A 22,828-nucleotide genomic window follows, 5' to 3' on the forward strand; every position below is an offset into this window, starting at 1 on the left:
AGTATTTCATAGTTTACAAAATTTATTTCCTACAGGTAGGGTAGGGGTGGGAAGTTTACAATAAAAAATAATTGCAGATTAATGTTACTGTTAAAAATACTATTAGATTTTAGAAGAATAAAATAAGTTATAAATCCCTTGGACTGTACATAAATAAAGTATTCATTGCTTGGGTCAATACTAGTTCAAATGCTGCTTATGATGTTGTTTTTCAGAGTTTCTAATAAGTGGAGACCATCAGTCTTTTCCTATCCCATGCTTCTCATTAACAGCTATTGTATAGGTAGGTGGTACTGCCTATAGTCTGTGATTATAGAGCTGATCAGGAAGCAGGAAGATTCAACTGTCATTATATCCGATTTGTGGGAAAGAAATTTTTTTAATGTTAAAAAGTTCAACTCATTTTTTTGCCTTATGCAGAGTAGGAAATTCAGTGTTAATATTCAATATGTACTTTCTTTTTTAAAATTCACTCTTACTCTATTTAAGTAAATAATTTAAAAATTTTATAAATTATTTAGAAGTTTTCGTGAAGAGTGTATAAAATATGTTCAACTTAAGAATAACAAAGAGGGTGTTCCTGTCGTGGCTCAGTGATTAATGAATCCGACTAGGAACCATGAGGTTACGGGTTCGATCCCTGGCCTTGCTTAGTGGGTTAAGGATCTGGCATTGCCGCGAGCTGTGGTGTAGGTTGCAGATGTGGCTCAGATCCCACGTTGCTGTGGCTCTGGTGCAGGCCAGCTGCTACAGCTCTGATTAGGCCCCTAGCCTGGGACCCTCCATGTGCTGTGGGAGTGGCCTAAGAAATGGCAAAAAGGCAAAAAGGCAAAAAAAAAAAAAAAAAAAAAGAATAACAAAGAGGAGTTACCTCGATGGCTCAGCAGTTAGTGAACCTGACTAGCATCCATGAGGACAGGGGTTTGATTCGTGGCTTCAATCAGTGGGCTAAGGATTTGGCATTGCTGTGAGCTGTGGTGTAGGCTGAATACTTGCGGCTTGGATCCTGTGTTGCTGTGGCTCTGACATAAGCAAGCAGCTACAGAACCAATTCAACCCCTAGCCTGGGAACCTCCATGTGCTGAGGGTGCGGCCCTAAAAAGACAGAAGATGACCAAAAAAAAAAAAAAAAAAAAGAATAACAAAAAGAGAACATACTATCTATCACTTGTGTTTAAAATATAAATTATTGGAATTCCCATCGTGGCTCAGTAGTTAACGAATATGACTAGGAACCATGAGGTTGCAGGTTCGATCCCTGGCCTTGCTCAGTGGGTTAAGGATCTGGCGTTGCTGTGAGCTGTGGTATAGGTCACAGACACGGCTCAGATCCCACGTTGCCATGGCTCTGGCCTAGGCCAGCGGCAATAGCTCTGATTGGACCCCTAGCCTGGGGACCTCCATATGCTGTGGGTGCGGCCCTAGAAAAGACAGAAAGACAAAAAATAAAATTAAATTAAAAAAATAGAAATTATTAGTATTTTGGAATACTAAGTGTGCCTCAGAGCCCCATGCCTGTCCCCAGAGGTGCCATTATCCTCACTTAATGTTATCATTCTTTCACTTTTTGTTGTTTTTTTTTTTTATTATAGTTGATTTACAGTGTTCTCTCAATTTCTTCTGTATAGCCAAGTGACCCATTTATACATATATATACATTCTTTTTCTCATCTTCTATCATGTTCTATCACAAGTGATTAGATATAGTGCTCTGTGCTCTACGGCAGGATCTCATTGCTTATCAACTCCAAATGCAGTAGTTTGCATTTATTAAACCCAAACTCCCAGTCCTTCCTACTCCCTCTCCCTTGGCAACCACAAGTCTGTTCTCCATGAGTTTGTTTCTTTTCTGAGATAGGTTCATTTGTGCCATAAATTAGATTCCAGATATAAGTGATATCATATGGTATTTGTCTTTCTCTTTCTGACTTTGTATAAGAGTCTCTAGTTCCATCCATGTTGCTGCAGAGGGCATTATTTCTTTTTTGTGGCTGAGTAGTAGTTCATTTTGTATATACACCTCATTTTCTTAATCTGTTCATCTGTCAATGGACTTTTAGGTTGTTTCCATGTCTTAGCTATTGTGACTAGTGCTGCAGTGAACATAGGGGTGCATATATCTTTTTTTTTTTTTTTGTCTTTTTGCCATTTCTTGGGCCGCTCCCACGGCACATGGAGGTTCCCAGGCTAGGGGTTGAATTGGAGCTGTAGCCACAGGCCTACGCCAGAGCCACAACAGCGCGGGATCCGAGCCGCGTCTGCCACCTACACCACAGCTCACAGCAACGCCAGATCCTTAACCCACTGAGCAAGGCCAGGGATCGAACCTGCAACCTCATGGTTCCTAGTCGGATTCATTAACCACTGAGCCATGACAGGAAGTCCGCATATATCTTTTTGAATGCAAGTTTTTTTACAGATATATGCCCAGGACTGGGATGGCTTTATATTTATCTTTTTGAGGTACTTCCACACTGTTTTCCACAGTGGTTGTACCAATTAACATTCCTACCAACTGTGTAGGAGAGTTCCCTTTTCTCCATACTCTCTCTAGCATTTGTTCTTTGTAGACTTATTAACGATGGCCTTTTTGACTGGTGTGAGGTCGTACTTCATTGTAATTTTCATTTGTATTTCTCTAATAATTAGTGATGTTGAGCATTTTTTCATGTTGGCCATCTGTATGTCTTCTTTGGAGAAATGTCTGTTTAGGTCTTCTGCCCATTTTTCAATTGGGTTGTTGGTTTTTTAGCTGTTGAGTTATATGAGTTGTTTGTCCTTTATTTTTCTTTATAGTTTTATTGTCTGTGCATATATCCTAAACAACCTATTGTTTATTTTGAAAAAATGAATAGTGTACTAAGCCAAGTGACTTAGTAAGGGGCAGCGTTACCGTAGTTAGATGAAGGCTTCCAGGAAACAGCCTAACTAGTTCGGCATCAGGTTACTGGGCATCAAGAGTTTCTACTCAGGTAATCATTAAGCAGTGTAATGAGTTAAATTTGGAAACTTAGAACCATCTTGCTTGGGTATCTGGCAGTACTACAGTATGCGCCCAGTTTTGTAGGTTTGTTCAACAGGTGTATGGTCACATGGAAAGTGTGCTGTTCTTTATTTTTGAGCTCTTTGTGGTCTTCTAACACTTAGGAGTAGATCAAAACAGAACATATCTGGGAGGTAAAAATGAGCTGATCCTGGTAGCAAGGCACAGTGGACTGAGTAGGTACATCAGGGTAAGCTGAGTATGAATAAATATCTGAAATAGGCTTATCTGGGCCTTCTGTCCTTAGGAACAACATCAGTGGTTGGTTATCTTGATGATGATAGTTTATCATGCTGTCTCAGGAGTCACTCTGCTACAATTGAATTCGTTGCCCTTTAAATCCAGAGCACAGCTGGCATCCTGGAATATCTCTTCACAGTCCAGTCCTCCTAAAGATTATTATTGTCTCTCTCACATGTTGGATCTTCTATAGTCTGTTTCTTAAGTTGTTGTCTTTATTAAAAGTTTACTCTTTTTTTGATGGAATACACTTTCCAGTTGATTCTTAAGAAGATTCATGGAAGGTAAATGCTTTGAGATCTATGTCTGAGAAAATATTCTACTTTCATAAGATGGTTTGGATGAAGAATTCTAGGATGGAAATAATTTTCCTTTGTAGTTCTGAAAAAATGGCTCCATTGTCATCTTCCTTCCAATATGACTGTTAAGAAGACTGAAATCTGAGTCCTGCTTCTTTGTATGTGACCCGTATTTTCTTTCAAGAATCTTATAGAATCTTCTTTTTTCCCAGTATTGTAGTATTTCACAATGGTCTGCCTCAGTGTAGGTCCGATCCTTAATTTGTCTGTACTAAATACTTGGTAGGTCCTTTCAAATGGGCAGCTCATACCCTTCAACTCTAGGAAAATTTCAGAAAATCTTTCAATTCCTTGCTGTCCTTTTCCCCTCTGTTTTTTTCCTGGAACTCCTGTTATTCAGATATTGGACTTTCTGGACTAGTGTTTTCTTTTCTCTCCTATGTCTTTTTTTTCTCTGGTTCCTGGAAGACTGCCTCAATTTTGTCCTTTCATGCCCCTGTTTTTTTCATTTCAGCTATTATGTTTTTAATTTCTAAGACCTCTTTATTTTTAATGTTCTTTATTGTATTGTGTTCTGTTTTATGGATATACCTTCTCTTATCTCTGTGAAGAAAAATAATATATATGTGTATTATGTAAATAATATTTTTTGTATTAGAGGCTTTTCCTTGGATGGCTAGTATACTTGGATGTCTGCTCATGCTTAAAAGCAGAGGACTAAAAAGCTGATTGGGAACTCTGTTTTTGGTACAGTACTGATACTAGCAAATGTGCGTATGTACCTCAAAGATGCTCTTGTTTTTCTCTCTCCAGAAAGTAACTCTCCAATCTTCTGCTGAGGTGGGGAAGGGCCGGTTGCCTAGCATCATGGAGGAGGGAGCAGGTCTAGGAATAAAAGTGCTTTTCAAACAACTTTAATGGAATCTTCCTTGTTTTAACCCCCCTCTTCTTTCTCCACCACCTGCTGCTCCTCTGTTACCAGAAGTAATTGGTATTGCCTTCTGTGGATCCTCTGGTGTAAAGTGTATTGTGTCTCATTTATTTTTTGCTGCCAGGCTATGATTTGGCTTTCCTGGGTCTGCTAAACCACTTAATAATATTCATCCATCCACCTTAAGTCTTTTAAGATTTTGTTGCTCTTATCTCCTCTCCTTTGTTGCTCTTATCTCTTGTTATGATTTTATGTCTGAAAGTCTTTTATTGCATTTTATGGGCTTTCATGAGAGAGTGAAATTATATGCATGTTTTTAATTTGCCCCGGTTATTTAAAATGTTTAATATATGTCTCACCTCTTGAGCCTTGAAAAGATTATTAAAGTTAGCTCTTTTCATCTCTTACTTTGATTTTCACATTCATATTTATAATACATGAAACTCATTTGGACTCCTTGAGACCATTTGAACTCAGGGATTTATAAGTAAATCCAGAATTTGTGAATAAAGAGGTTGATTGTGTTTTAAATTTGCTCTTGTAGGAAAGTGAAAAGGTTTCTGAATATCCAGCAGTGATTGTGGAGCCAGTTCCAAGTGCCAGATTAGAGCAGGGCTATGCAGCCCAGGTTCTGGTTTATGATGATGAGACTTATATGATGCAAGATGTGGCAGAAGAACAAGAAGTTGAGACCGAGAATGTGGAAACAGGTAGACGTCTCATAAAATGTTCATTATTTATAACTTTCTCATTTTGTAAGTATCAACATTACTATTGCCGGATGATTCATACACTGAAAAACCTCTTTTTAATGCTATTTAGTTTAGCTTGGAAACCAGTGAAAGATCTCTTATTCAAGAGATTTATATACATACAGAGTTCTATATTAAAATTCTTTAAAGTTTAGCAGTTTCATATCATGGACCTTAAGGACAAAATTATAGTTGCATAATAATAAAACTATTTTTGTCACTTTTTTCTGGGAAATACCAACTAGTTGTTAATTATCTATAGAAGTCAGTAAGCTAGTATAAGATTTTTTAATTCAAAGAATAAGTACAGTATTCTCATTCTGTAGTAGATTAGAGTTTCTTTTAACAAATATTGGTGGAGCAGTATGATTTCTTTTTCCCCAGGTCAAAAAGGTCTTTGTAGTAGTCTATCAGATTCCTCTTCCCTTTTTGTCTTCTTAGAAATCTTGGTGTTTTAGGAATTCCCGTTGTGGCTCAGTGGTTAGTGAATCCGACTAGGAACCAAGAGGTTGCAGGTTCGATCCATGGCCTTGCTCAGTGGGTTAAGGATCCAGCATTGCAGTGAGCTGTGATGTAGCTTGCAGATGTGGCTCGGATCCCGAGTTGCTGTGGCTCTGGTGTAGGCCGGCGGCCACAGCTCTGATTCGACCCCTAGCCCGGGACCCTCCATGTGCCGAGGGAGCAGCCCTAGAAATGGCAAAAAGCCAAAAAAGAAATCTTGGTGTTTTAGTATGTCTGTGTTGAAATACCTATATTTGGGCATTGGTGTGTATAATTCTTGGGGGAAACTTTTCATTTTTGCTATTGATCATAAAGAAAAAAGTTTTTGTTTTTTTTTACCAGAAGGATTATAGTGACAATTTTGTAATAATAAACATTAACATTTATTTTTAACAGTTAATGGAAAAAAAGAATTCTTCTGCTTGGTTTATACTCCTAATAAAAATTATTAATACTTTATATAAATTTCTATAAATGTAACAAAGTCTCATGATTAAAAATTTTGCATATTTGGTGTCTTTCTGCTTGTTGAGGCCCAGTAGCACTCCCTAGGACTCCTAGCTTATTCTAGCTTAAAGCTGTTCTTTGTCCAGTTGTATTTTTTGCTGAGCTGAGGGATTGGAAGCTACCTTGTTCTTTGGAGCAATGATGACAACAGTACCAACAAACCCCATGAAAGGGGTAATCAATTCAATTTATCAAAACACGTAGCTAAACACTTCATAAAGTCTTCTTGACTATTGTCTGGAGTGGTATTTGATTGACAGTGGATAATGCAATTGGCAGGAAGACCATATTTTTTTGAGAGTTTTGAGAGTTTTCCAGTCTAAGGCCAGAAGTTTAGTGGCAGAGATGAATTTTCTTCTTGAGGAAAAGAATAGGAAGAACAATTATAAAAGTACTATGCAGGATGATATTTTGAAGTTAGCTATGGTAACTGATTTTATTATAGGATCATAACTAAATAGAAAACTAATGGCACAAAAAAAGTATGATAGTTTAAGTTGAATGAAAAAAATAGAACATGGAGTTCCTGTCATGGCTTGGTGGAAACAAATCTAATATTCATGAGGACGCAGGTTTGATCCCTGGCTGGCCTTGCTCAGTAGATTAAGGATCCGGCTTGCCCTGAGCTGTGATGTAGGTTGCAGACTTGGCTCGGATCTGGCGTGGCTGTAGGGCTGTGGCATAGGCCAGCGACTACAGCTCCAATTTGACCCCTAGCCTGGGAACCTCCAGATGCCAGGGGTGCGGCCCTAAAAAGCCAAAAAAAAGAAAAAAAGAAAGAAAAAATAGAACCTGATTGAAATTTCTGAAAAATGTTTTGATCAAAAAATAAATAAATAAATAAAGATGGAGTTCCTATTGTGGCTTAGTGGAAACGAACCCAGTTATTATCTATGAGGATGTGGGTTGGACCCCTGGCCCTGTTCAGTGGGTTAAAGGATCTGGTGTTGCCACCACGTGTGGTGTAGGTCTCAGATGTGGCTGGAATCTGGCTGTGGCTGTGGCATAGGCCAGCAGCTATATATTTGACAGTTGCCTAGCTTGGGAACTTCAATATGCTGCACCTGCAGCCCGAAAAAAAAAAAATAATAATGATAAGGAAGACTGTGATTTTGGTGGCAAATTGCAAACTTGGAAAAATGAAAACTGTAGTGCTAAACTGACACCAATGGAAATTTACATTCGTATTAAATGTCAAAGCATGTTGACCAAATCTTATTGGTTGAACAGTCGATGGTTAACAATTCATTGCCTAATCTGGCAAAAACAATTCCTGATAGGAAGTGAATATAATCTATTTAAGGGATTTTTCTCTTCTTAGTTTTCTTGAACTCTTGGAGGGTGATAATATCATTTGCAGGACAGAGATGTGAGGGATTAGAATATGGAAAAAGAGGATATACAAAGTCTAGATAGAAGTACAGTTAACTTTTGTGATATTTTAAAACTGGTTTTTGAATAGTTGAAAATATTTTTTAGATTTGTTTGTCTTCACTAAAAGGAAATGTTGGTAAATAACTTACATTATTCTAAAATAGTCTAAAAAGTACCCATGAAGTTCATTTTACATTTTATTTTTAATTCCGTTCTGGCACACGGATTTAAAAAAAAAATCTATGCTTGCTTTATTACTTCTAAAAATAAAGAATAGTACGGTATAACTATACTTGTCTCTCTTTACAGAATGACACTGTAAGATGTAGCATTCAGATATAACTCTTTTAAAGGCAATGCCAAATTCAGACTGAAGACTACCATCTCATACACCTATAATCAAAACAATTTAATACAACTCACATTTATTCATCAATAAGACATGCAGAACTTGGAGACTACAATATACTGATTAAGATATTATGGCTCATAGTAATTTAGGAAGAATTGTCAATATATATAGATGAGTTTAGAATCAGTTAATCTGAGCTTAATTTTTTTTTTTTTACTTAAAGAATAAAATGCCATTTTTAAATGAGTTGAAATCTGAATAATGAATTTTCATTTTCCTGATGTCTGGCACATACATAGATGAATAAAGTTTGTTATGACCTGTTGTAATGCATGTTTCCTTGTAGGTAGTAGAATAGGATCTTGTTGTGATACAAATTTTTGTCTTGAATCCCAGATATATGTAGATTTTAGAGAAGATGTCTTGGAAGTAAAGGAAAGGAATATTTGTAAGATGGCTACAAGGTTTCTGTTTGGTGAATTGGTGTGAATGAGATCTATGTAGCATAAAATTTTGTTTTGTACATATAGGAAACATTTCCTAGAATGCTCTTATATTATGATTTAGATTATATTAGTCTTAAAATTTTTCATAATTATATTTATTGATCTGTTATGTCCACTCTCTGCATGTTTTCATTGAAGTTTTTCTTCTTTTATTCCTATATACCTATACATATATGTCCATGCCAGAAACAATATTCATGGCAGGAGTACTAAGACCATATAATGATGTACATTTAGCTGTCTTCATTATTTTATGTATAAAATGATTTCTTATTTTACTAGTGGTACATATAGGCCATTTTCCTCCACTGTTTTTATAGACTAAATGTCTGCATTTTCCTCACAGAGCTTGTGTGTAGTAGTACTCCTCTCTTGGAGTTCTCTGGTGGTGCAGTGGGTTAGAGATCCGGTGTTGTCTCTGCTGTGGCTTGGGTCACTGCTGTGGCTTAGGTCACTGCTATAGCATGAGTTCAGTCCCTGGCCCAGGAACTTCCACATGCTGTGGGTGTGGTCAAAGAAAAGTAAAAAAATAGTAATCCTCTCTTAAATTACACAGGAAAAACCAACTGTATTTGAAACTTTAAAAGTAAACATATTCGCTGAGTCTATAAATCTCTTTTTGATGATAACTGAAGTTTAATAATCATAAAGAGACTTTGACGAGTAGTGATGAAAGATGGCTGAAGGGTGGTCTCACTCTGACACACCAAAATACCTTTGCCAGTGGCTACAGATGCTGCCAGTTCTGGGGGCCTCTGGACAGACTGATAACGGTGAGTTGGGGAGTGGAGAGGAGTCTCTTGGATTCCCTACTGAGATATGGAAATTCAGTTTTTATGTTCACTCTTTTTTTTAAAAAGTCTATATACACATAGAGAATACATAAATTTTAAGAGGTTATTATAGATTACCATGTAAAAAGTAACATGTTTTATATCAATGCAATCAATAATAGATAAGTTTTGCGAGAAATATTTTGAGACTTGGGTTGAGAAGTTTGAGCTGTTTAGAATGTGCTTCTTCATTTTGTACCTTAACGTACAGTATTTGTCCTTATAACCTTCTGCTTTAATTTATGAGAATGTATCAATAAACACTTTGCATTTGTTATGTGCAGGGGCACTATGTTTAACATATTTTTTCCTTCCAAGGAGGCAATAATTTAGTTGTGGAGGTAAAAAATATATGTCATAATCAAAATATAAAGCAGTATAGAATCATTTGAGCACTATTTACAGATTCAAAGAAATTTTCAGAAGAGACAAGTTCAATTACAGGATTAGGGATTGTTTTAGAGAAAGTAAAGAAGGAGGACAAATGGTAGGATTTGGGTGGGCAGAAAGCAGGTAGGCAAAAGGCATGTAGACTGAGGGAAATATAATTACCAAATGGGTGGCATGTAGAAATTCAAGGCATATTTAGAAGATACTGAGTAAATAAGACATTAACAGGAGGTTCCGTTAAGAACTTGTCATTAGATTGTGGTTTGAACGCAAATTGGTAATTAGGCATGTAAGAAGCAGAAAGATTTGGAAGGTTTTGGGTAGAAAGTACTAGATGATTAGTATCTCAGTAGATAGAAGATTGATCGTAAGGGAAAAGATGAAGCAGAAAGACTAGCTGTTGTAATATGCATCAGGGGTGGCTTGAGGACTATTAAAACAGGTAGAAGCAATAGGAACAGAAAGGGCTCATATGGTTCTACTATGTTCTACTATGTAAGATCTCATAAGATTTGATATGACAGATTGGGGGAGGAACATACTTGAAGTATTACTCAATTTTTTGACCCTAATAATGGCCATAGTATCATGTAGAGTTTTGAGGGAGCCAAGACTGTTTGGTTATAAACATGGTGATTTTGATTAGAAGCAAAACATGTAAGGGGAAATATTTAGGTATTTAAAGGTGTACAAATGTATGGTCAATATCCTATCACAAAAGAGAGGGCATATACAAATTAGGATAATGTAAGGAATGTTTTAATAAATGGCTTGTTATAAATAAGTGAGCAGGTATGGGGTGACCGCAGCGATAGGGTGGTACTCCAGAGCTAGCAGTAGCAGAGCTGTTTCTGTCCTTTGGCCCCAGAGCCAAACAGAGGAGGAGTTACTGGAACCCAGAGGAAGAGAGCCCTGGAGAGAGGGTCAGCTTGGAAGAATCTGGGAGCTTTGGTCAAAGGCCATATGTGACTTGAGTGTAGTGCCACAGGAAGGGAGCTAGGGAAGTCAGCCTCCAGGAGCGAGCAGAATGAAGGGTAGAGGGTAGATCTGGAGGTGCAAATGGAAGATTACTTAGTACAGCTGAGCTTAGTACAGAAAAGTCAAGGAGACCAGTTTGGGAATCATCCTCACTGAAGGCATGGAAATAAATGAAAACTCCAAGGAGAAAGGTATTGGAGAGATTTCTCCAAGGGGGAAGATATTTAAATTCTATATTTGCCTCGCAATGGTCAAGAACAAAGAACACAACTAAGAAATTAATCTTAGGGGATGTTTACATTTTGAGGAATGCAAAGAAGAGACGAAGAATAGTCAAATATTACAGAAAATGCTGGGGAACTATTACTGAATGTAATTTTTTTAAAATCTTTTTTTAAGCCTTTTGCGTAGTTCTCTTTAGTAGGAAAGGGAAGAATGCTGATTGGGTTAGTTAGTCCTGGTTTCCTATTTCTGCTTTATCACTTACTTGGCAGTATTTAATCTTTTCAGAGACTCTCACTGGCATAAAATAGGAATTCAAGGTTGTGAGGATTATATAAAATATAACTGTAAAGCACAGTGCTTATGTTGTAAGTGCTCCATAAGCGTTCCCTAATCTTAAGACCTTTTGTGCCTTCAGATATGGAGAAGGTCTTTTATACATTAAAACAGGACATTTGTTTACTTCTCTGTTGTATTTTTCTCTTTCACTTTGACTTTTTTATATAGACAAATGTTTATACATAAATATTTGTATTTTAAATTATTATATAAAATATATAATATAAACATATTATAAATTATTATATAATTTATAAATGTCTACTTTTCCCTCCTCATTCCTTCCTTAACTTACTGTGCTCTGGCATCTACATTTATCATTTTCCTGAGGCTCTTTGTTTATCAGATTTCAAATGTCAGTCTGTCAAATTCATTGACCCATGGAAGTAGAGCTTTCCTAATCTGACCTTCTTACCTACAGAAACAGAGTATTCTAGCTGTTTTCCTTACTGCCCCTTGCATGGCTGTGCTCTTATGCTTCTGAGCTTTTGCTCACATACAGCTTTCTGTCAAGAATGTCTTCAGGTATTAACCGTTCTTTCAGGCCCGACTACATGAAACTGTACTTACTGCCTTTGCTGACCTTCTGTTAGACCATCTGGAAACTAGGCACTTGATGGTTTGCTTTCTTATACTGTTCTTGTGTGTATACTGCTTTGTTTTCAAAGTGAGCGTTTAAGCCCCTTGAAGACAGAGTCTGTATTTTTATTTTGTTGAGTGTAGTATATAGTGTTTAACACATAGTTGTTAGGAAATATAGGCTGAAACAAATTGAGTTTTGACTTAGAATTGCAGTATAATATAATCAAGAACCACCTATCTAAAATCTTAAATATGTTTTCTTTTTTGTTTATTTGCTCAGTATTGAACCACCTTAGGGTTATTTAAAGTATAAAAACGTACTCATCCAAAAAACATAAATATGCTCATCCAAAATATTTCAAAGCCATGATGTCATACTTAGGTTAATTTTATCTTAAAATCATCATAATTTTTAATTATTCTTGCCTACACCTAAATTTGATTTTTTTTTCTTATAATAAAAGCAAGACATGCTTATGGAAAAAACTGGGGAGTATTGCAAAGAATAAACAGTGAAAAGCACCCATAAGCTTACCAGCAAGAGGACAGTAACTACCACTTTTCTAAATTTGCTGCTGGTCTTTTAAAATGTGCATTTTGAGCACAATTAACATCGTGTAATACAAGTAGACTTATTTATTAATCCTTGCTAAAAAACATTGGCTGAAAGGGAGCTGGTAGCTTCCTACTTTTGTATTCTGATCATTGGGAGTAGGACTTTGGTTCTTAACCAGGTATCAAAACCTAAGAAGTTGATCTTACTAGTTAATTATCAAGAAAACTGAGAAAACTTTTTTTTTCATAATCAACAAAATTGTGTTTAGAAATTAGTCGAAAAGATGATGAATGAGGAGTGTTTTCTCTGCAATGGCTCTGGTTGCTGCTGAGGTATGGGTTTGATCCCTGACCCAGCACAGTGAGTTAAGCATCTGGTGTTGCCACAGCTGTGGCATAGGTCACCGTTAGGAGCTATGGCTAGGAGCTATGACTTGGATTTGATCCCTGGCCCAGGGTCACTTCCATATGCCATGGTTGTGGCTGACAACAAAAATAGATGAATGATAAGAATTTTTACATGATTCAGCAAGAAAGTAGTAAAATGAAAGTTTAGTTTTTTAAGATTCACTTTTAAAAAATAAAATCAGGTTTCTCTTGAAAAATAAGATAAGGAACCAGATTTCTTTCTTAAAGAATCTCAAGACTAGGGTTGACTTCATGATGAGTTGTGGTAACTTTTGTATTTATTATACCATCAGAAATCCTCCCTGTGGCACAAAAGGACTCTTTTAATTAGAAAATATTGTTGCCACAGGGAGGTAGAAGATCGACATGAAAAACTGGGGATCTGAAAAGGAGCCCCTATCCTAGGATTACCTGAAGGTGAAACAGATTGAGCCAGAAGGAAGACAGTACTGGTAGGTTGGTCTTTAATGTATTAAGAATGTTTACAGTTTTACATTTAGTTATAGTTATTTCCTCTACCTATACCATATTTTTGTTTAAAAGGTGACAGTGATTCCTCCTTACAGAGAGAGAAAGATTACAATAATATTTTTCATCCTAAATAATTTGCTATCTAAATTAATCCCCTGCCATGTTCCTGATATTTGTTTCTCTTTATAGATAAAGTTCTAGAGCTATTTCCTGCTTCTACTTCCTTGGAAGTTACTCCTGACTGAACATCTTCAAGTCTTTTTTTTTTCTTTCATTTCTGTATTTCTACTTCTCATTCTATACTTTTTCCTACAATAATTTTTTAAGAAGCATTTTCTTCCAACTATCTATTTTCTTGAGTTTAGACTATAGATTTCTTGAGTTTAGTCAATAGATTTCTAAAAAGGTAAAATGTGGGAGTTCCCATCATTGTGCAGTGGTTAACAAACCCGACTGGCATCCATGAGGACATGGGTTCAATCCCTGGCCTCACTCACTGGCCTTGCTCAGTGGTTTAAGGATCTGGCATTGCTGTGAGCTGTGGTGTAGATCACAGATGCAGCTCAGATCCCACATTGCTGTGGCTGTGGCTGTGGCTGGTGGCTATAGCTCCGATTCAACCCCTAACCTGGGAACCTCCATATGCCTCCACTGCAACCCTAAAAGACAAAAAAAAAGGGGGGGTAAAATGCAAATTTTAAGTTTGTTTAATTTTGATTCTTGAATTGAGTTATAATTATACTGTTATTTAGATCAGTTAGGAAGCATTATTAGAGAAAAGTTTTTAATATTTTTATCAATAGTATTTCTTTTAATCTAAGATGCCATCAGTTGTAAGAAACATTATTTTTTTTTTGTCTTTTTTTTTTTTTTTTTGATATTTCTTGGGCTGCTCCTGCGGCATATGGAGGTTCCCAGGCTAGGGGTCCAATCGGAGCTGTAGCCACTGGCCTACACCAGAGCCACAGCAACGCCGGATTGTTAACCCACTGAGCAAGGGCAGGGACCGAACCCGCAACCTCATGGTTCCTAGTCAGATTCGTTAACCACTGCGCCACGACGGGAACTCCAGAAACATTATTTTTAGACCACTGAAAGAAAAAAATGCAGTCCACTTTATTTCTTTTCTTTTTTTTTTTTTTTTTTTTTTGTCTTTTCTAGGGCCGCTCCCACGGCATATAGAGGTTCCCAGGCTAGGGGTCTAATCAGAGCTGTAGCTGCCGGCCTACACCAGAGCCACAGCAACATGGGATCCAAGCCATGTCTGTGACCTGTACCACAGCAAAAACGCAGTCCACTTTAAATTTTAGGATACCATCAATTGTAAAATACATCCTGACTTCAGAGATGTCAAAATGTGAAAAAATGTACATCCTAAAATTAATGAAATATGTTATCATTCAATTATGAATCTTCCTGATATTCCCATTTACTGGGAAATTAGATATTAAAATACCAGGTTTATGAAAAGTAGAGGTGAGTTACACTTGTGGAAGTCCCTATATGTACTTGAGTAAGATCTCTAAATTCTTTATTGTCTTTTAAGAGAGGATATTTAAAAAATCATTTAACCATACTGCCTAAAAGAACAGAGTAACCATATAAGGTATTAAATTTTGGAGGGTATAGAAGATGAAAAGTATTTTAATATGATGCATTTACTTAATAGAGTTTTATCATAATTGTCAGTTTTTAATTTGGTTTTGTGATCTAAAAAGAAAATGAAATGAAGCTTCTGCTTTCCAAATTACTGTTTTAAAACAGGTTCCTGTAAGGACTCTTTAAAATACCCACTGATTTTTAGTGCATTTGAATATATGTTTTACAGATTATTAAGTATGTGAAGGAGAGTGGCCAAAAGGAAAGAACTACCCTGTCAATTAATAAAGCAGAAATGGAAATGAATTATTTTGAATGGTTTTTGTATACTTGTCAAGAAACATCTATTTTATATAAAAGGAAAGATAAGTATATCTAGACAATAGACCATTGCAGGATATTTGTTTGGTTTGGGAAACTAGTAGCATTCATTCCTTTGCACTCAGAGTTTTTTTTTAAACACTAATTAACTTTTCAGTTTTACATATAACAAACAGTGTGTCTAAGTAATACATTTTATTAGACTGAGAAGAGGACTAAATACAGATTAAATAAAATTTTATATGAGTAGCACATAGATTTACAAATGTTGCCCAACAGGGATAGCTCAAGCTTCCTAGATATTCAAATAGGAATGCTTTAAAAGTTGTCTCGAGGCAAATTCATACATTCATTTCTCTACCAGTTCTACTGAGGACCTGCAGCGGGTCAGGTTCAGAGCTGAACATTTCCTGATGAGCAAAACCCTGTCTTTGCCCTTACCAGGCTTTCAGCTTTTGTGCAGAAGATGAACAATTAAACATGTCATTACAATAAAATGTGAGTTAATGTTATGATAGGATTAGTGAAAGGTTTAGAAAGTATACAGCAGGGGAATGGCTAGGAAGTCAGAGAATTGCCTCCCTGAGGAAGTGATATTTAAACAGATTTGAAGTAATTAGCCAAAATAGCATGGCTGAAAGTCTGGAGGAAGGAGAATATGGCCTGTGTGATTTGCAGGAAGGAATTTAACATGGCTAGAATATGGGTTATGAGAAAGAAAGGGGATTAAAATGAAGCTAAAGAGGTAAAAAAGGAAACTTGCTGGTGAGGACTCTGAAAGCTTTGTATCTGTTTTTGGGGCCTTATCTAAAGGACAAATGGAGTCTTTCTAAGAATTTTAAACAAAATATGTTTTTTTATACAAATTTAGTTATTTCCAAAATATTGAGTACTGTAAATGAAAAGTAAAGTAAGACAAGCAAGGTATTACCTAAAATAAAGACAACTCCTTATTAGCTCCTTCTTCACAGTTCCCTAGTTTTAAGCGAGGTGAACTATTCTTACTCACTTTTCCACTGAAATTGTCTGCCTCTGCAGATTGGGCTATAGATATGTTCATTGTCTACACTGAGCTAAATGTTACAGAGATTAAGGCAGTTATACAATTAGCCTTTCCTTTTGGAATCAGAAGATGAGTGCTTTGGTATAATGCTATTTTAGGAAGAGGAATCATTGTGTCTTATGCATCCTCCATTCTCCTTTGTAAACTTGTAAAAGGGTCCATATGTTTCCTCAGATTTGTAAAAGGACCCCTAAGTTTGGAGCGGTCAAGAACACTTTTAACACTGTTATATGAGCTGTTAACATTTGTATGGTTTTTTAACCTTGTGTCATGGGCCTTTTGGCCCTTCTGTTTTTTAAAAGTAAGTAGTAGCAAACACTTTAAGAATTGTTACATACTTGTTTTGGAGGCTACAAGAAATGGGGAGGCTAATGAAAGACTAGTTAATTCTGCAACTATTCTTAGGGGAAACAGAATCCCAAAAGGCAGAATAGTTGAAAGGAGAAGAAAGCAGGTTGGATTTCCTTCCAAGGAAGGAAAAGAGCTTGAGGAGTTACCCTGGCTCTAAGACCATTTGTGGAGTTATCCAAGACTTCCTATGGTACAAATAGCACTTTTTTTGTGTGAGCTGAAAGAAGAAATTATATATAGCCATTATTGTCAAGGAGCTTGTCTCTATTGGGGAAAATAAAACAACTCTTCATAACCTGAAGTTTAATAAAATCAGTGTTAAGAGAGTGAAGAGGAGAAAGCTGTTAGCCCCTGTGATGAAAAGTTCATGTTTTAACTGAGCCTGAGAAGATAACTAAACTTTCATTTGGGAGGTATAAAAGCACAGTAAGGAAGACTATTCAAGTTTAGGGGGAGGGGGCAGGTATTGTGAGAAATCATCATTTACACCTTTTCTTCCCTTACCTCCTAGTTCATTACCAAATCATGTCCGCATTGCCTCCAAAGTATACCTTGATTCTACCAATTTCTTTCCAATTTGATTTCTACTAGCCTACTCCAACCTGTAGTTATTTTTTTATAGGAGCCACTGCTTGATGGCCTTTGGTGTTCTAATTGGTCTTGTTTTCACCCCTACCCCTCCCACTCCAACCCCAAGCAATCCATTCTTCACATTGTAGCCAAGGTGATTTTTAAAAATGTGTTTATAAATTGAATCATGATGTTCCCTTCCCTAAAACCTTTTAATGGGTTCTGATTGTACTTAGGATAATATTCAGGATTTTTACCCTGACCTTTAAGACACTGAGTAATTTGACTCCTCTCATCCATCTAGAAACAATAACAGCAACAACAAAAAAAGACCCTGACATTTAGGTTTCTTTACTATATTACCAGAAATACTTCTTAGGGCTTTATATAATAATAGATTTAATACTTTCAACAAAACTAGACTGAACAACCTTTCTAAGGCAAGATAGCTATTTAAGTGGTAGAGCAAGGACTAAAAGTCAAGTAGGTAGTGCTCCAGGGCCCAAGCTCTTAAGGGCACTGGACTCTTACTCTGATGAATTATACAATACCCCCACCCCAAATGTACACACACACCGTTATCTTTTCACCTTTCCATTAATCAAGATTTACCTTCCCACAGTGCTTACATATGCTATTTTTCTTCCTGGAACATATTGCTTTTCATTTTTCACGTTTTAATTCCTTGTCACCCTTTAGATAGCAGTTTGAAAGTCACTTTCTCAGAGAGAAATAGGTCTTTAGCTGATAATTCTTCAATCTGAACGAGAATTATTCTGTTCTTTTATTTATTTTTTAAAATTTTATGGCCACACCCGAAACATATGGAAGTTCCCAGGCCAGGGATTGAATCTGAGCCACAGCTGCGAGCTATGCCATAGCTGCCGCCATGCCAGATACACTGCACCGGTCGGGGGAATCAAGTCTGTACCTCTGCAGTGACCCAGGCTGCTGCAGTCGAATTCTCAACCCACTGTGCCCCAGGGACTCCTGTTATTTTTACTAGACCCATTCTCTTCTATTTTTTGGTTAGCAGTTACAATTTGTGATATAGTGAATTCATATTATAAAGTAATAAGTAATTCTAAAAAATTTAAATCACATAAAATATGGCATTTTGGGGGAGTTTAATCAAATTACCTGAGGCAGTCTGTGTGGAGGAGGGGGTATAGTTCTCAGAGATTTCTTTCCTGCTCTAATCCTCAAATTGGGCTGGAATAACATTTTCCAATTCTTTGTTTGTTTGTTTGTTTGTTTGTTTTTTCTTTTTTGGCCACCCTGTGGCATATGGAACACCCTCTGGCCAGTGTTCAAATCCAAGCTGCAGTTGCAGCCTATGCCACAGCTATGGCAACTTGGGATCCTTTAACCCACTGTGCGGGCTGGGAATCAAACCTGTGTCCGGGAGCTGCAGAGACACTGCCAACCCCATTGTGCCACAGCAGGAACTCCAGATTTTCCAATTCTTAAAAAAGAAAAAAAAAAAAAACTTTGTAGAGGAAGAAGTGTTTCAGGATTCTGAATAAGGTATCCCAATCAGTCTCAGGACCGACTTAGGTAGTTTGGTGCCACCTGGTGGTAGTTATGTACTCCAGTGATTGCTGTTTGAGGATAGGGTGGAAGTTGGGTGCCAATTCGCAGTTAAAACTTAGTTGAATTCATATATTCATGAAATTTTACTGTGCTGTATTTATGTTTGTGTTTATTGTTTAATTTTGCACTCAGTGCTTCATAAGTCCAGAAACTGTGTCTATTGTGTTTACTGATATTGCTCAAAGCCAGGCAACAAGTAAGCACTCAATAATGTATTTGTTGAATAAGTGAATCAGAAGATATCACGAACCAGAACAGAATTTTGTTTGTTTGCTTATTTATTTATTTATTTATTTAGTCTTTTTGCCATTTTTTGGGCCGCTGCTGCAGCATATGGAGATTCCCAGGCTAGGGGTTTAATCGAAGCTGTAGCCGCTGGCCTACACCAGAGCCACAGCAAGGTGGGATTGGAGCCACGTCTATAACCTACACCACAGCTCACAGCAACGCCAGATCCTTAACCCACTGAGCAAGGCCAGGGATCGAACCTGCAACCTCATGGTTCCTAGTCAGATTCGTTAACCACTGTGCCACGACAGGAACTCCCAGAACAGAATTTTGTATTTTATATATAGACTGACAAGTAATGTAGTTTAACTAGCGATTAGGCTTTGTAGAAGCATATGGTGAGAGAAATGAGCCTTTTAGAAAGATAGAATGGAACCAGACTTTGGTAGCCTTTGAATAAAATAGTTAATAGCTGTGTGAAACATGATCTGGAGAGGATGAGAAGTGAAATGAAGGAAATTTATTTTAAGAAACTAGAGCAAACAAAAATAATAGAAATGAAAGAAATAGCTTCCAAAATACTAAGTTGGGGGGTAGGTTAGAGAACAAACTACTTTTTATTTGTTTAATTTTTCCTTTTTTATTGAAGTGTAGAATAAACTAAACTTTTAACTAATTTAACAAAAAGGCAACAAAAGAAAAAACTGTGGAAATACAAATCATAAATGAAGATAGTAGAATTAGTCCAAAGCATCAATTATATTAAAGTTACCAATGTGATCTTGATAAGAGTCTGTGCTTTTTTTTTTTTTTCTTTCTTTTTTTTCTTTTTAGGGCCACACTTGCGGCATATGGAAGTTTCCAGGCTAGGGGTCGAATTGGAGCTGTAGCTGCTGGCCTATGCTGTGGCCACAGCAACATCAGATCTGAGCCATGTCTGCGACCTACACCACAGCTCCTGGCAACACTGGATCTTTCACCCACTGAGTGGGGCTAGAGATTGAATCTGCAACCTCATGGATACTAGTCAGGTTCGTTACTGCTAAGCCACAATGGGAACCCCAAGTCGGTGCTATTTTTAACAGATACGCAAAACACAGTTAAATAAAAGGAATGGAAAATGTATTTATCAGGGAAATACTATCCAAAGGAAGCTGCTTTATAATAAAATAGCATTCAGGGTGCAAGTCTTTAATTGGGATAAAGAGAGACTCTTTAGATAGCTAAAAGGAACAATTTAGAAAATGTAATCCTCATAAACTTACATGGATTTAACAACATAGGCTTAAAATAGCATTTAAAGTAAAAACTTTCAGGGAGTTCCCATTGTGGCTCAGTGGTAACGAACCTGATTGGTATCCATTAGCATGTGGGTTTGATCCCTGGCTTCATTCAGTGTATTAAAGCATCTGGCATTACTGTGGACTGTGGTGTAGGTCACAGACATGGCTCAAATTTGGTGTTGCTGTGGCTGTGGCATAGGCTGGCAGCTGCAGCTCCAATTTGACCCCTAGCCTGGGAACTTCCATATGCTGTGGGTCTGGCCCTAAAAAGACAAAAATAAAATAAAAATAAGGTAAGAACTTTCAGAGAGTTCCCACCGTGGCTCAGCAGGTAATGAACCTGACTGGTATCCATGAAGATAATGGGTTTGCTCATTGGACTGGTTCAGTGGGTTAAGGATCCTGCGTAGCCATTAGCTGTGGTGTAGGTCACAGATGTGGCTCGGATCTGGCGTTGCTGTGGCTGTGGTATAGGCCAGCAGCTACAGTTCCTATTCAACCCCTAGCCTGGAAACTTTCAAATGCTGTGGGTTCAGCCATAAAAAGACAAAAAAAGAAAAAGAAAAACTTTCAGAATTTCAAGAAGAGGGAGTTCCCTTGAGGCTCAGTGGGTTAAGGATCCATTGTCACTGCAGCAGCTCAGGTCATTGAGTGGCGTGGTTTCGATCCCTGGCCCAGGAATTTCCACATGTCTTGGGCATGGCCAAGAAAAAAAAAGAATTTCAAGGAGAAGAGGACATGTCTACAAAATTGGGACTTTAAAACATCTCCATCAAAATTGAAAAGTCAGACAGACACAAAATTTAAAATGGTATCAAAGAACTGAACCATGGGATTAACAAATCTCATAAACTAGAGGTATATAGAATATTGTACTTAACTTAATAAAATACAACCTTGTACTTTTCCCCCCAGTTATATGCAAGCCCATTTTTAACTGTGTACTAGGTCATAGAAAAATTTCAACAATGTCTGGAAAATCGTTATCATTCAAAGTGTATTATTTCATCACAATGCAATAAAATTAGAAGCCAACCATGAAAAGACAACCAAATTACTTCCTAATACTGGCAACTAAAAACTCATTAATGAGAAGTTCCTACTAAAATATGTATATTGGGTTAAGGATCCAGCTGTGGCACAGATGGCAGGTGCAGCTCAGGTTGGTGCAGAGTTGAGGGTTCAGTCCCCAGCCCTGCGTAGTTGGTTAGGAATCCAGTGTTGCTGCAGTTGTAGTGTAGGTCACAGCTGTGGCTCACATTTGATCCTTGGCCCAAGAACTTAAATATGCTGTGGGTGTGGCCATTAAGAAAAATAAAACTCATTAATGGGTGAAAGAGGAAATTTATAAAATATTTATAGCTAAACAACAAAGGAGTGAGTATAAAAAGTTTGAGATGTGACTTAACACAGAACTCACTGGGAAATTTAATAGCTCTAAGTGTGTTTATTAGAAAACAAGAAAGATTGATATAATGAGCATGTATTCAACTCTAAATGTTGGGTTTATTTTGTGTGTCTTTTTAAGGGCTTCACTGTGGCATATGGAGGTTCCCAGGCTAGGGATTGAATCAGCGCTGTAGCCACTGGCCTATGCCACAGCCGCAGCAATGCGAAATCTGAGCTGCATCAGTGACCTTCACCACAGCTCACAGCAACGCTGGATCCTTAACCCCCTGGCCAGGGATCGAACCTGCATCCTCATGGTTACTAGTGACATTCATTTCTACTGAGCCATGATGGGAACTCCAACTCTAAAAATGTTAATAGAGGACAACAGAATAAATCCAAATTAAGCAGAAGAAAGGAAATAATAAAAGTCAATATTAAATAAGATGGAATAGATTATTAATAAAACCATAAAATTAATAAAAATAGATGATTCTCTGTAAAAACAGATCAAGGAAAGAACAAGCACTGTGATGAACAAGAATATGACTAATAGAAGAGAGAGTTTGAAAATCATAAGGAAATACTGTGAACAACCTATTGCCAAGGAATTTGAAAACCTGTAAATGGACAGTTAAAAAATATATGTATAGATGTGATAAATTCATTTGAGTAATAAAAGAAAAAATATGTATATTGGGTTAAGGATCCATCTGTGGCACAGATGTCAGGTGCAGCTTGGATTTGAACAAAAGCACATGAAAAGATGCTCAACATCGAGAATTATTAGAGATGCAAATCAGAACTATAATTTGGTATCACCTCACATAGGTCAGGATGGTCATCATCATGAAAGTCTACAAAAAATAAGTGCTGGAGAGAGGGTGTGGCAGAAAGAGAACACTCCTACCCTGTTGGTGGGAATGTAAAGTGGTACAACCACTATGGAGAATAGAATGGAAGTTCCTTAAACAACTAAAAACAGAACTACCAGATGATCTAGCAGTTCCACTCCTGGGCATATATCTGAAGAAAAACATACTTTGAAAAGATAAATGCCCTCCAGTGTTTATTACAGCACTATTCACAGTAGCCAAGACATGGAATCAACCTAAACGTCCATCAACAGAAGACTGATTAAAGATATC

General features: G+C 37.0%; 1 protein-coding gene and 1 long non-coding RNA gene across 28 annotated transcripts in view; both read left to right on the plus strand.

Moving 5' to 3' along the window:
* ELF2 (E74 like ETS transcription factor 2) overlaps nucleotides 1-22,828 on the plus strand; it is a 104,422-nt gene that overhangs the window by 40,619 nt on the left and 40,975 nt on the right. For 15 of the 26 annotated variants that reach the window (XM_021101562.2, XM_021101571.2, XM_084972852.1 and 12 more), the window contains one exon: nucleotides 5,058-5,223. The exons of 9 other annotated variants lie outside the window; for them this stretch is intronic. In XM_021101562.2, the coding sequence (XP_020957221.1) occupies nucleotides 5,058-5,223 (166 nt within the window). Of the gene's footprint in view, nucleotides 1-5,057; nucleotides 5,224-13,161; nucleotides 13,265-22,828 lie in introns of those variants that run through there. 2 more of the 26 variants (XM_084972863.1, XM_084972867.1) reach the window with 1 other exon arrangement.
* LOC146400951 (uncharacterized) lies at nucleotides 13,267-16,847 on the plus strand. 2 transcript variants are annotated; one of them, XR_014812944.1, is made up of 2 exons: nucleotides 13,267-13,863; nucleotides 14,221-16,847. It is a non-coding gene; the product is annotated as an uncharacterized LOC146400951 (long non-coding RNA). The 2 variants fall into 2 exon arrangements; XR_014812945.1 differs by having other exon boundaries at nucleotides 13,791-13,882.

The sequence above is a fragment of the Sus scrofa genome, chromosome 8 (genome assembly GCF_054392235.1).
Source record: "Sus scrofa isolate SSC_HxYL_T2T_F1_AM1 chromosome 8, Sscrofa_HxYL_maternal_Yorkshire_Landrace_v2.0, whole genome shotgun sequence".
NCBI classification, from domain to species: domain Eukaryota; kingdom Metazoa; phylum Chordata; class Mammalia; order Artiodactyla; family Suidae; genus Sus; species Sus scrofa.